Source organism: Eptatretus burgeri, chromosome 3, assembly GCF_056783735.1.
Source record: "Eptatretus burgeri isolate ZD-2024b chromosome 3, Ebu_testis_v1, whole genome shotgun sequence".
NCBI lineage: Eukaryota > Metazoa > Chordata > Myxini > Myxiniformes > Myxinidae > Eptatretus > Eptatretus burgeri.
The window spans coordinates 145,705,045-145,720,722 of NC_140963.1; the positions used below are offsets into that span (position 1 = coordinate 145,705,045).

The 15,678-nt window shown below is 40.7% G+C and overlaps 1 protein-coding gene across 6 annotated transcripts in view; it reads right to left on the reverse strand.

Moving 5' to 3' along the window:
* RAPGEF4 (Rap guanine nucleotide exchange factor 4) overlaps nucleotides 1-15,678 on the reverse strand; it is a 342,806-nt gene that overhangs the window by 310,848 nt on the left and 16,280 nt on the right. For all 6 annotated transcript variants that reach the window (XM_085876078.1, XM_085876076.1, XM_085876077.1 and 3 more), the window contains one exon: nucleotides 11,929-12,071. In XM_085876078.1, the coding sequence (XP_085732204.1) occupies nucleotides 11,929-12,071 (143 nt within the window). Of the gene's footprint in view, nucleotides 1-11,928; nucleotides 12,072-15,678 lie in introns of those variants that run through there.

A 15,678-nucleotide genomic window follows, 5' to 3' on the forward strand; every position in this document is an offset into this window, starting at 1 on the left:
GACTCATGGTGCGGATGATTGCTGAGGAACTTTCCATCAACAAGGACACTGTCAGGAGCATCAGCATTGAAATCTCGAAATGCGCAAGGTGTGCGCAAAGATGGTCCCCAAGCTGTTGTCTGAGGACCAGAAACAGCAAAGAGTCACTGTCTGTCAAGACATTATCGAGCGCCTCGAGGACGATGCAGACCTGCTCGGAAGAGTCATTACTGGCGATGAATCGTGGATATTCAAATACGATCCCGAGACCAAACGGCAGAGTCGTCAGTGGAAAAGTCCGGCATCACCAAGACCAAAGAAAGCAAGGATGTCGAAATCAAAGGTCAAGGTGATGCTCATCGCGTTTTTTTGACATCAAGGGCATCATCCACTTCGAGTTTCCACCACAGGGTGAAACAGTGAATCAATACGTGTACACGGAGATCCTCCGGCATCTCATGAGATCAGTCCGGGACAAGAGGAGGGATCTGTGGGCGAACAACGCCTGGGTGCTTCACCATGACAACGCCCCTGCTCACAGTGCCCTGAGCATTCCACAGTTTCTGGCAGAGAGAACGTGCCAACTCTGGAGCGACCCCCGTATTCGCCAGACTTGGCCCCTTGTGATTTTTTCCTATTCCCCAAGCTCAAGGGAGTGATCAAGGGGATCCAATTTCCTGATGTGGAGGCCATCAAAAGGGCCGTGACGACGGAGCTCCGGAGGATTCCAGAAGAAGCCTTCCGGGGGTGCATCGAAGCGTGGAAGAAGAGGATGGACAAGTGTGTGAGACTGGAGGGAAAATATTTTGAACGGGACAAGCTGTGATCTCAATATATTTTTTGGAATAAAATTTCTGTGAAGTCAGTCCCGTTACTTTTTAGACAGAGTCGTAAGTCAAGGCATGGTTGAGCAGGCCAAAAAACATGGCAGCTTCAGAACCCAGCGAGGTTATATTGGATACACCTTAAAACCCATAGAGAGCGGTGACCAAGGAGCACCTGATGAAGGATCTAATTAAATAAGGCCATTAATTATCTTCAAAAGGGGTGTTTTAATTCACCCAAACAGCCAATTTTCACTCTTGCACTTCCTTGGAGTTTTCTTAGTTTGCATGCAGGTTCAGGATGGTAGATTTCATGGTTTTGGAGTAATGGAGGAGACACACTGACACTTATTAGTGTAGGTGACCAGTAGAAAATGGATTTCAGACATTATTTTGTTTCCATCTTCACTATTATTCAATACAGACTCATTTTGATGAGACGCTATGAATTGTAATTAATGCTCCAACACGCGTCTGCCTTCCTTTTCCTTCACCTTCCTCTCTCTTCCCCCTTCCACCTCATCGCTCTCCCTCTTCTCTCCCATCCCTCTCTCTCTCTTCCCCCTCTATTACTACTCCTAACCCCCCCACCCCTCCCCTATATATTCCCATCACCCAATCGACTGGTAGTATTTGCTCAGGAATAATACGTCTATTAACATGTAAGGACTAACAGAGAAAACAAAGTTGAAGTGTTAAGGGTTTCAAATAAATATAAAAATGGTAAAACACACACATCGACCTTCTTCATTTTAAAGATGTGAAAGGAAATTCACATTATGCTGATATTGAAAACATCTCAAGATTCGTATCATCTCAGACATCAAAAAGGAATGGTGAGATTTGTCCTTGTAAGCGGTGTCTCAACTTCTCACACAAAGGAAAAACAAAAGCAACATTGAAGATACTGCCTCGAGCATCCAGCAACAGCAATCAAAATGTCAAAAGTGGATTCGAGAACAGAATTGAAAGACATAAATAAAGCAATAAAACATCGATTTGTGATCCACACAGACTTTGAAAGCACCCCACAAAAGATACAAATGGCTTCACCAAATCCTCAAGATGCCAATACTAAAGCCTTCTGAAAACACATTCCTTGTGGATTCCGTTAAAGCGGTATATATCAAATCATCCGATGGAGACCAATATAAAATATAGAACTTCACAAAGGAGAAGATACCCCTCAAGAGTTTGTAGAGTGCTTATAAGTGAACTGTATTCGATAAACATAACACGAATAAGCCCTTCAAGTTACTTAATGATGAGGAAAATGATTTTGAGAAATCCAACATCTGTCATATTTTTCAAGATAAAATCACCTTAACAAAAATTTCAGACTATTGTCACATCATCGTTAAAATACAGAGGACCTCCTCATAAAAGTTTTAATCTCAATTATAAACCTTCGCAACAACACTCAATATGACACACGTATATTCATATGTGAACTCTCGAAGACATTTTCTTTTCCAAATCTTGATATCAAATCGCTTGATATCAAATTGATATCACACTATCACACTTGATATCAAATCCCATGTCTGTTCCAAATCACCAAACTCATTTCTTAAATTTTGACCTTTTAAATTGAAAAGCTGTTTGTCCTGATGATTATATGGATGGACAAATTTGATAGATAGATTTGATGAAACACAGCTCCCTTCAAATGAAAGTTTTACAATGACTTAAACAAAACTCGTACAACTCATGAACACGATCAACAGGCACAAAACATCTGCAATAAGTTCAATATTTTTTCTTCAACCTTTCCTTCGCCCCTCTTACCAAATCTTTAAAACAAAAAATAAAAAACGGTCTCTTAAAATGTTTCAACTTCCTCTTTCACACATGTGGTTCTCTGTGTTGTTTCAGAATTCACCACTCTTCTTCTTCTTCTTCTTCTTCTTTTTCTTCTTCTTCTTCTTCGGGCTGTTTTCAATTCGACCTTTGCTTCCTCCCATGTTAAAAAAGTCCCACTGTTAAAACGTTTCTTTTCTCCATTCTCTTAATTCTCCTTCATTGCATCCCTCAGGTAATGTCTTTAATCGCATCTCTGATGTAAAAAGAAAAATTCAAAATCCCAGTTTGCAATGTATGTTCGTGTTTCCATCAATCGTCCTTTTTTTTTCCAACTTCAGTGCCAATTCACCCCACCTCCTGAAATCTATCTCCTCCTAACCCCTCACCTGTCATCCCCTCTTCTTACCCCTCCCACCTTGCGCCTCATCTTACCTCTACTCTTCACGCCTCTTTACTGTCCTATGCTTTACTCACAGCTCCTCCTCTGTTGTCCCAACTGTGTGGTGTTCTAATATCTGTGGGTTCCATTATAACCAAACAGATATATCACATTCTCAATCAGTACACTCATCACCACAAACATGCTCATTCCTTCCTCTCAGCACACCTCCCCAACACCTTTCAGCACACCTTCCTTTCAGCACATAACCCCACAAATCTTGTCCCTCCTCCTGACCACTCCCTTCTTCACCATACCTCTACCAGGACTCATTCTTATCCTCTTCTCACCTCTCCCATCACTGTCCTGCCCCATGGTCAGGCCTGCTCTCTTCGTCTCCCTCCCTCTCAAAGCAACTTTCACGCTCTTCCCCCTCCAAGCTTCGCTCACACCTTTCTCAAACCCCCCCCCCACACACACTGACCCTTCTCCCTCAACTATCCCCTCTCACCCTTCTAGCTCTAATCACCCCCCTCACTACCCCCTTCAAAGTTTCTCCCCCCCACCACCAATCACATCCACAAAGCTGCTTCCTTCACCTGCCCTCTCTCTTCCAACTCATTCCTCCACCTCCTCAAATCTTCAACTTCCCTCTACCCCCTCTCTTATTACTCCCCACTGTGCCCATCCTATCACCACCGAGCCTTTTGTCCTCCTCCTCATCCGGCCCTCTCCCCTAGCTCTTCTGCAATCCCCCAAACACTGTCAACACGTCTCCTAACCTCCCCCCTCATCCTAACCTGTTCCTCCCCTTCCCTCCCCTGCACCCAAAGCCTCTTCCCCTCCCTCTTCCTTAACAGGATGGACCTCAAACATCTGGGTCCTTCACAATATCCTGACAAATCTCTCCATACAGGTTGCCACTGACAAACCAGACATATTCTGCTTAACAGAAACTTTACTCCCTCAAGACGTCTCTGACTCCCTAGTATCTCTCCCTGGTTACTCCCTCCGCCGATATGACAGACCTGAGCCTCGTCCTGAGGGTGGAGTTGCTCTCTTCATCAAAGACTCTATTCCTCACTCTCCATGCAGTGCCCTCACTCCCCAAAACACTCCCCAGGAATACATCTTGCTATGGCTTCCCCTCTGCCCCCACCTCTTTTTTTTGTGTGTTGTACTGTCCACCAAACAGTGATGAATCCATTTAAGTCTCACTCACCAAAAACATGGACCAACTTCTATCCTCTCATCACAACTCACTCTTCCTCATACGAGGTGGTGACTTCAGTTATCATCACGCCAGTTGGCTGGGTGTGGGTAGCTCTCTCAATTGCCAGGGCACTTCAGCAAAAGACTTCTGTGCCTCATTGGGACTGACAATCTGTCAACTTCCCAACCAGGATCTCAACCAACGGTACTCCATCTCTTCTGGATTTGATTTTGACCAATTTCCCTGCACATATCTGCTGTTCTTCCTTTGCTCCAATCGGTTCATCTGACATATGCTTGTCAAAGTGGGAATCTCTCTGGGTGATATTACAGAACCACCTCAGCGCCATCGAGTCTGGCATTTCACTCAGGCCGACCGGCAAAGACATCAAGCAGACATCAAGCTTCTGGACTGTTCTCTCATTTCTTTTTTCTCTGACATCAACTCATCCTGGGAATTCTTTCAAAGAAACTTGGTCACTCCCATGCACAGATTTATCCCATCTCGTCTTCAGTTGTCATCCCTTTCCCATGACCATAATACAATGAAGCTTGTGGTGAGGCAGTTTTCCTGAAACAACTTACCTTCGCCTCATGGAAGGCTATTCCAACCGAAGGCAATCCCAGTTCCTTCCACAAAGCTCAGAAAAAGTGTGTGTATACCCCAAGGAGAGCCAGAAAACAACATCTTTCTAATCTCAAGTCTGAACACTCAAACCTGTCTCCCTCCTCCAAATCGTGGTAGCATCTAGTTAAGTCTGTTTCTGGTACGTGTTCACCCAACATCCCCTCCCTGACCTCAAATGACTGCACAGCTGACACTGTATGTGAAAAGGCTGAATACCTCTTCTTTTTTTTGTATATTGTCGAGGCTCATATGAGAGCGAACACACAACGCACAGCAAGGGGGGTAGGAGACAGGAGGGGCGAGAGAGGGAATGACAAAACAGTTTTACGGCCACTTCCATGCTTGCATGTGTCAGCCGTGGTATACCTAATGGCTTCTTTTTCAGACTACACGATCCCTTGCTAGCCCTCTTGTTAGGCCTTTAAAACATGACGTCATTTTCAAGGTCGTCTTTTAAAACCACTGATGATGTTGTCAATTTTTCCTCCCCCAAACAATTTAGCCCGAGAAGGATTTAAGGATCCTCAAATTTTTTCATAGTAATCGGATAAAGCATTCAATGTATGCAATTGTGATGTTATAACGAAGCCACCTGTGACATCATCGAAAAATCACATTTATTTCCCATAGAGAGGACTTGACAAGTGCCACGTTTCAATTTTTTCCATGGAGCGGTTTCAGATATATGGAGGTTTGTTTGTTTGTATATTTTTCCACATTTCACAACAAAAAAACATTATTCATACAAATGTCAGTAAAATCTACACTACAAGAGAGCTGTTTGTCAAGTGATTATGTCATTATGTGAGATTATATGAGAAGCGATGAGGTCTACGAGGAGAACACTTTGGTATAATGAACAGAATAATTTATCATTCTTCGGTACCACCTGTGCAATCCAGGAACAAAAGGACATTGACAATCTACACATATAGATTTGAAAGGTAACACCTGAGCTTATGCTGAAAACTATTGAGGGGGTTTCAGTTAGTTCAACATTTAAGCTGTTTAGGTCCAGTGAACATAACTGTTTTGTTTGTGAAGACCGTACGAGTGTGTGGAAAATGAAAACAATCATGTTTTCTTGTAGAGTGGCAATGTATAGCACTATTATGATGGAACAGAGGAATGAAAGCATTTGGTAAGTTACCTTTAGTGAGTTGGTTCATGACGATTCCAAAATAATTGGAAAACAAGTCCGGTATTTTAAGGATATTGCAATCATATAACAGGTTATTTGTATGTGAGTAAAATCCAAGATTATTTATTATTCTAACAACCCGGTTCTGAATGATGGTAATTATTGCTGTGTGGCCTTTATAGCTGTTTCCCCAAGCAAGCATATTCAAATATGGCAAGATTAGCAAGAAATTTGGCAAGTTCAAATATGGCAAGATTAGCAAGAAATTTGGCGATATCAAATATGGCAAGATGAGCAAGAAATATGGCAAGATCAAATATGGCAAGAAATATGGCAAGTAGAATGGAGTATACGTAAAACATGTGTGGGTACAAAAACTTTTAATGTGTTTACAACACCTGTATTTATATAAAACATGTGTGGGTACATAAACGTTCAGTGTGTTTACAACACCTGTATTTATATAAAACATGTGTGGGTACATAAACGTTTAGTGTGTTTACAACACCTGCATTTACATAAAACATGTGTGGGTACAAAAACTATTAATGTGTTTATAACACCTGTATTTATATAAAACATGTGTGGGTACAAAAACTTTTAATGTGTTTATAACACCTGTATTTATATAAAACATGTGTGGGTACATAAACGTTCAGTGTGTTTACAACACCTGTATCTATATAAAACATGTGTGGGTACATAAACATTTAGTGTGTTTACAACACCTGCATTTACATAAAACATGTGTGGGTACAAAAACTATTTATGTGTTTATAACACCTGTATTTATATAAAACATGTGTGGGTACAAAAACTTTTTATGTGTTTATAACACCTGTATTTCTGTAAAACATGTGTGGGTACAAAAACTTTTAATGTGTTTATAATACCTGTATTTATATAAAACATGTGTGGGTACATAAACGTTTAGTGTGTTTTCAACACCTGTATTTATATAAAACATGTGTTGGTACAAAAACTTTTAGTGCGTTTACAACACCTGTATTTATATAAAACATGTGTTGGTACAAAAACTATAAATGTGTTTATAACACCTGTATTTATATAAAACATGTGTGGGTAGATAAACGTTTAGTGTGTTTTCAATACCTGTATTTATAGAAAACATGTGTTGGTAGAAAAACTTTTAGTGCGTTTACAACACCTGTATTTCAAAACAATAATTACCCTGCGTCGTGAAATGAAGAGCGGGGTTAAGGGATTAGTCACATCCATGTGTCCTACGTACGTGCGTACGTGTGTGCATTTTTAAAAATAATTTTCTCAGCAACCGTTAGTCCGATTGACACAAAATTTTCAAAATATGTGCGGCGACTCCTGCAGAATTTTTTATTCATAATTATGACATCATCAGTAACGTGCTATATTGGTGCCTTCATTGTGATGTCATAATTCGACAAGTGCAATGCTTGATCCGGTCAGTGTAAAAAAAAAAAATCTCTGCAATTGTTGGTCTGATTGACACGAAATTTTCCACATAGGTGTGGTTCTTTTAGTCATAATTATGATGTCATAGGTCACGTGTTACTGGTGCTGTCTTCGAAAAACCTAAAAACATTGCACCTCTATATCCCCAAAAGCTCTCCATGGAAAAAATTTACACAAGGCTCATTGTCAAGTACTCCCCATGTGGAATAAGATTTGTTAATGATGTCATCGGTGCCTTCATTATGACGTCAAATTCGACATGTGCAACGCTTCATCCGGTTTGTATGGAAAAAAAACTTTTAATTGTTGGTCCAATGGATACAATTTTCAAAATTGGAGCGCCTCCTCCTGTATAATTTTTCAATCATAATTATGACGTCATATGTCACGTGGTACAGATGCCATCTTGTAAAAACCGAAAAACTTTGCCCCTCTATTTCTCCGAAACCGCTCTATGGAAAAAAATTGAAACTTGGCTCATTGTAATGTACTCCCCGTGGGAAATAAGATTTGTTAATGATGATGTCATCGGTGCCTTCATTCTGACATCATAATTCAACAAGTCCAATGCTTGATCCAGTCAGTATGAAAAAAAATTCTCTGCAATTGTTGGTCCCATTGATACAAAATTTTGATCACACGTGCGCCTCCTCCTGTATAATTTTTCAATCATAATTATGACGTCATATGTCACGTGGTACAGATGCCATCTTGTAAAAACCGAAAAACTTTGCCCCTCTATATCTCCGAAACCGCTGCATGGAAAAAAAATTGAAATATGGCTCATTGTCTCGTACTCCCCATGAGGAATAAGATATGTTTATGATGATGTTAGCATTGCCTTCATTATGACGTCATAATTCGACAAATGCAATACTTCATCCAGTCAGTATGAAAAAAATTTCTCTGCAATTGTTGAAACCGCTAACCAATCAATACAAAACTAATTGATCAACCACCCATGGGATATATAGTTTGATGAAAGTAACATCATCAGTCACTGGTCTTGCACCATATTGGATCAAAGAAAAAAATCTTGAAAAAAAACAGAAGAGTTGGCCTGCACCAAGGCCTTCTCAAGACGACACAGGGTAAGTATTGTATGAATACCATCTTGTTTCCATAAGAAATCAATTTGCACTTTCAAAGACTGCTTCCAGTCTATATGAAGACCAAAACATTTTCTTCACTCAACTAGTACAACACTCCGACTATTAATACTTGATCGGGTAAAGATGATATAGAATCACGAACTGACATGAAATTTGTTTTGTTAAAATTAAAGGACAATTTGTTGGCCAGGGTCCAATAAAAAAACAAATCGCAGTTCAGTATTCACAATTTCCAAAAGAGTTGAAGGACGACAGTGAAAGCAAAATAAATTAGTCGTCTGCAAAAAGGATAAATGACAAAATTGATGAGCTTTGAAAATCATTTATATGTAAGATAAACAAGAGTGGGAGCGTCTGAAATTTGTGTAGGCTTTCTAATTGGTGGGATGAATGATTATGAGAGTAGTATATCAAAAAGATCCTGACAGTGGGAATTTTGATGGTCATGAAGCAAGTTTAAGCTGAAATCACCCATATGATAAAACAATCTTTATTCTTAAGGGAAGGTGATATGCCAACAAAGACTGAATAGAATCGATGAACTCTGCACAATTGGCATCAGGGGTTTGGATATCTCCCCTACAATAATGTTATTATCTCTGAAATTTTTTTATTTCAATAAACATACTTTCTATGACATGAGATACTGTATATGATTCAAATTGTCTCTTATTCCAAAGAGTAATTTATCTGAAATATCGAAACCTACTTCACCCCCGGATCTATCAAGCCTGTCATTGGATATCAACTTGAATCCTTTGATGGAAAAGAATGAAGAAGGTGTGTCAGTGAGCCAAGTCTCGGACAAGTCAATGAAAGAAAAATCTACATTTAAATGATTAACGAATTATTGGAACTGATCAAAATTTTTCATTGAGAGTTCGTACATTGTGTTGTCGCAGAGAGAACGAGTGTTTAGAATTTGATGAAGCAATCTTCGAAATTTCATCAAATAAAAAATATTCACACTAGTTATTATCTAAAGATGTGTCATTTACATCGAAATTGAGCTGGAGTTCAGGCATTTCAGAATTAAGATGGTTCACAGTGTTTAAATCAAAGTTAGCTGCACCTTCTCTGTTTGTCAAGGGGATAGCATTTTCAAGATGATTACCGAGACAGTATATATCACTGAACTCATCCTCGTTTAATGCCTGCCTAGGAAAGGAAAAGTACTCATTGTATTTTAGATGAATAGGTATTTTGAAAATACTCAAAAAAAAATAGATGAATAGAGTGAGTTTGGAAATCTGTTTGTGACAGTAAAGTATGAGAGTTAAATTGACAGGTGAATTGCAGTATCAACAATGATATTTACACTGTATTGACACAATAAGTTGAATTCCATAGATCGTATCTGTACAAATGCAGAGTATAATATACAAAGAGTAAATGCATAATTGGAACAACTGGATCATACAGGTGTGGTGTGTACATGTATGTAGTACAGCAAAACATCACTAATAAGTGGCTCTCATAAAGAAATAAAGTGTGTCTTTTGGAAATGATGTTGTGAAAATTGAACAAGTACAGAAATAATTTTTTTAAATGTAAGTAGAAGGGCACTCGGTACAGCAAATACCTCTGCCACACAATGCCTGATCCACGAGAGCATATCGAGCCCAATACGTTATTAATATATCATTTTTGGCCCTATCTCTCAATGGCGAAGAAGCACTCTAAAGATTATCAGATCCTGATCCAGATCTGGATCTTCACCAAAATCGAATCAATTTTAACCTTGTCACACACCCAAAATGACCACAAAATTTCATTTGAATTCGTCCACAACTTTTTTGAGATGTCCTGCCCACAGACAAACAAAGAGACAGACAAACAAGCAGACAAAAAGGGGTGAAAACATAACCTCCTTCACCTTTGATGGCGGAGGTAATAATCAGATTCACTACAATTTAACACAGGTGCAGGCCAATTAACTTGGTTTGTGATTTTGAAGGTGATTGGTTACACCTGAGCGAATTTACAATTGCTATTATAAGGGGGGTGGACATTTATCCAACCAAGATATTCTAGTTTTGTATTGTTAATTAATTTCCTGAAATTGGTAGAATTTGTTTTTCACCTGGAAGTTATGGATTACAATGTGCAAATTAAGGTGGAAAAAGTCTGATTTGATGAAATTTAATTCCAGGTTACAAGGCAACAAAAGATGAAAATTTTGAAAGTGGGTGTAGAATTTCTGTAAGCAATGTGTTTATGTGTGTGTATATATATATATATATATATATATATATATATATATATATATATATATATATATATATATATATATATATTTGACTCCTCCCACACTCCTCTCGCCGAAGAAACTGTGTAAAGCAACCCAAGAAGACCTACACAAGGTAAGCGCTGCGCTGTTTCAAACCCTTCCCAGAGTTCCTCAACGACTATAAAGACGTTCACACATAGTACACACCTCAACAACAAAACGCAGGTGGCTCGGATTATATAAATAATTGAACCTGAGGTGAAATTGATTGGCTATTCCCTCCATGCACAGGTGAGAAATGTGGGTGGGTCTTTCTTTATTTATATATTGACTGCTTTTGACGTTTGCATGTGGTACATGCTTGGGAGCCTCGTTTGTATGTATTCCTGTCTACGCTATCGCTGATGATTCACCAATAAGTGACAAAACCAGTCTGGTAGCTGAGGGGTTGTGGAGCATTGGGATTCTCATGTGTGTACGATGTGTGTACGATGTGAGAACGTCTTTATAGTTGTTGAAGAACTCTGGGAAGGGTTTGAAACAGCGCAGCGCTTACCTTGTGTAGGTCTTCTTGGGTTGCTTTACGCAGCCTCATCAGCTGGAGGAGTGTGGGAGGGGTCAATTATTTATATAAATCCTAGCCACCTGAGTTTATTTGATTCGGTAAGAGCTGATTGGCTATTCCCTCCATTCACAGGTGAGAGATGTGGGTGGGTCTTTATATATATATATATATATATATATATATATATATATATAGTCAAAGAGCCTGGTGTTGGCACAGTGGTTAGGGCAGCGGCTTGGGATTCAAGAGATCCTGAGTTCAAGCCCCGTTGGGCCACTGAATTAATACATGAGGGGGTTGACTCAGCCTGTTATCCTTCTGAGGTCGGCGAAATGAGTACCAGTATACTGGGCCGGTGTATACCCCGGTTAAAATAGGTGTACCATATCCCTGTGTCGTAAGATGCGACCAGGGTTGCGTCAGGAAGGGCATCCGGTGTAAAACATGTGCCAAATCACTATGCGGATCATACGGATGATCCGCTGTGGCGACCCCTAACGGGAGCAGCCGAAAGAAGAAGAAGAGAGATACATATAGTCAAAGCGATCATTTAAAGTCATCAAGCCAAGCAGAGGACAATTGGTTCAGCGAGAAGAGACTCACATGTGACCCCTTGCTCCAATTCCTCATAGTAACCCCATTCAGCAATTTGCTGCACAAGTCCTGGGTGAAAAGCATCAAAGCCCTTGATTTGACGCAATCTTGTGGAAGCCAGCTCGACGTCATCACAGCTGCGCTCTGATGGCCTAGTGAATATGAGGGTTTGGAAGAGGAAGAAATGGAAAGGAGTGGGGGTGGGGGTGGGGTGGGGAGACAAAGTGGAGAGTTCCATTAAACGTTAATTTGGTAGATAACACTCACTCAAATGGCTGACTTCTGAAACATAATTGCAACGATTGGTGGAAATATTTCAGTTGAAAAAATCTCATCAAAAAATAATATTTCATGGGAATCAAACATGCATAATTAGTTTTGAGTATGTGTGTGTGTATACACATATATATATATATATATATATATATATATATATATATATATATATATATATATATATATATATATATATATATATATATATATATATTCAAGCTGGTAGGCGGACATGGGTCGTCGACTACCCAATAGAACCTGACGCGATGGGCCCGTTCGATGGGGAATGACCTGAGGATTAAGCACAAGAAAATTAATGATTCTCGCTTCAAGAGTTAATGCTGCAGATTGTTTTTTCGTTAAAATACCTCCACATTTAGAGGTTTTTTGGCCGTTGTTAGGCAACGGAGGGGTCCATAGCAACAGTTCTTTCTCACACATAACTAGGACATACCATGAACCAACCATACCAGTTTCATGTATATCTGACTCATAGTCTCTGAGATATAACGAACTTCGTATTTTATTGTTTTCGACCAGGGTTCATTCAAAGTCTATCTTCTCCGACAGTTTTCATAGGATCCGGCTGGAAATTTTTGACAATATGGCTGAATGTACTGCCCACAGTCGCTCGTGGCCCGATTTTTGATTTTCGAAAAAATTATTTTTTTATGATTTTTCAAAAATGTCAAAGTCCCGTTGCTAGGCAACGGTGGTGTCCATAGCAACTGTTCTCATTTGCACAGAGCTAGGTCATGGTATGAACCTACCTACCGAGTTTCATCGAAATCGCCATTGTAATAACGGAGCACTGGACCGAACAGAGGGACAGACAGACAGACAGACAGACAAACATATCGACGGAAAAAGTGACAATAAGGGTAGAACAAATTTCAAAAAAAATTTTTTTTTTCAACTACATCGACTACCCAATATGTGTATATATATCAGTATAAAAGCACATCAAAAATGATGTTTGAATTATTTTATTCAAAATATTCAAAGACTGGAAGAGATGATGTTTTGTAGCAAGAAGCATCATTTTAAAACACCACATGTACAAATGTGATCCTATTTTCATTTTATCGGATGTTTCGTTTTGACGGTGCAACCTCGTGAGTGCAGTAATGTCTGAAGCCTTGGCCTAGTGTGAAGTGTGCTTCTATCTTCTTTATTAGACATCCTACGGACATAAGTGAACACTCTCTTTACTCTGCACGCGTTACCAATCACGTGTTGTGAATTTCACCTTCCTACACCTTGCATTTATCGTTATTTTTGAAATGTTTCTGCACACCACCCTTGAGGCCCGGTTGCAAGTCACCGTCTAAAATTCCAAAAGAAGACATAATTACTTTTTTATGAAAATGTTTTTCTCATTATTTTTAATCGTGAAAAATAGACTGGAGTGTGAAATGAGAGCGAGAGATGAACCTTCAGAGTTTAGGCTTTATTCCATTTGATTGGAGCCGCTTCTGTGGGCACACCAGGAAATACAGGTTCAGCTAGGAGTACATAAGCAGTAACGTATACATGTGCAGTTAACCATTGCAGACAATCCGCGTAAGCACGGAGTTCGATATAATCTCCATTCTCACCAGTCAATGAGCACCTTCAGTTAACGAGCATCAAGTGGACAGCCGATGTCAATAGCAATGCCCCGGGGACAATCACTCGTGCCGCAGAGACATCCCCTTATACGCGAGACGCACAACATGTGATCCCGCGTCATGTCCCTCAATTCACGTTAATTCACCACAGAGTGAACACATAGTTGTGTTAAAACATTGGCCTTCAAAACCCTTCTTAAATTGTCCTTTTAAAGGGGGGCAGACAAATGCACAAACACACAAATCCACATCGTTTTATGTCGATAAGGCCTGTCACATTTGCTCTACGGCGAGGATACGGCGGCCGTACGCCCTCTGAATTGACAGAAACTTGCGGCGGCCGCAGAGTTTCTGCGGTGGCCTCAGGGTGGCCCTACGCCGTTTGGCTATATTTTACAGGCCGTAGGGGACGCCGTGGAATTATAGCGCCGAGTTATAACTTTTTTCATTTCTACGTTCGCCGTAGCAATTCGACAAGCCGAAACAAAAGAACTGGTAAAAAAAAGAAAAAAAAACCCACTCGTTACCATCCGTCTGGCCGCACGTTCGCCTTCGGGGCCCCCCCTGGGGTCGCCTTGCGGGCACCTTGCGTTTGCCTTGAAAATTCTATGGCCGCCGCAGGAACGCCCGAAGGTCACCGTGTGACATCAAATCAAAGACCGTACGGCACCCCCATGTTTTCGGTCTCCACAATTTATAAATACACCGTGCGGCTCCCCGAAAAATAAAAACATATGTGACTGCTACATTGTGTGACCGTGGAAATACTGCGGCCGCCGTATAATTGCTAGTGGCCGTAGATTTTGTTGACCCCACAGCCGCCGTGGCAAATGTGACTTCGGCCGAAACAAAGATGGCAAGTGACCCGTATTTCACGGGTTTGACCCGTTTTGTTTCAGAAAACCTGCAGACCCATGTTAGTATCGTCAAAACTCATATTGGCTGGAAAGTATGATCAATTTTAAAAACGCAATGTTTTGCTTCCATTCCACACACACAATGATTGACACCACAGGCTGATAGACCTGGGGTGTGTTCAGTGACCAAGTTTCTTGTAGAGAACTTGCTGAAGGCCATGTCACCACCCTCCAGGATTCCACACTCAGTATCTGTTGTAATGTCTAATAAATGTAACCCTCCACCTTGCCTATATGGATGTGTATACATGTTGTTGTAGATTCGCGCCCGTCGGCGTGCGAACGACCGCGTTAACCAATAGCAGCCGGTTCACCCACCGAACGAGCAATCTTGTCGTGACTTTCTGGAACCATGCCAGAACCCTGTCACGGGTGGGAACTCAACCCCACCACGGCCCAGTTCGTATTCTACCCGCGTGAAATGGGGTCAATCGCCGAATCTCGATATACCTAAGTACTCGCGCAGGTAGCCTACCGAGGGACCGTACCTTGATGCAGGTCGGCTTGGACACGAACGCTGAAGCGGTCCGTTCCGTTCTAAGATAACCGAGCGGGTAGTATCGCCCGACCTCGCCGGATCCGATTCTATTTAACGGGTATTTAAAACCCAACTAACATTTCGCAATGCAAGATGGTGTTCCAATAAGGGAAAGAGGACACGACGAACGGGTTAACATTTAAACCAGCACATTTATTTACTCTACGTATGCAGGAACAATCATGCAGTCAGTCAAAAACACCAAAATGCACGTATACAGAACAAGCAATGAATGCGGCATGGCATATGGGCAAGACAAAGCGCTACAACCTCCTCTTCTTCTTCTTTCGGCTGCTCCCGTTAGGGGTCGCCACAGCGGATCATCCTTATGATCCGCATAGTGATTGGCACATGTTTTACACCGGATGCCCTTCCTGAAGCAACCCTGGTCGCCTCTTACGACACAGGGATAAAAGCG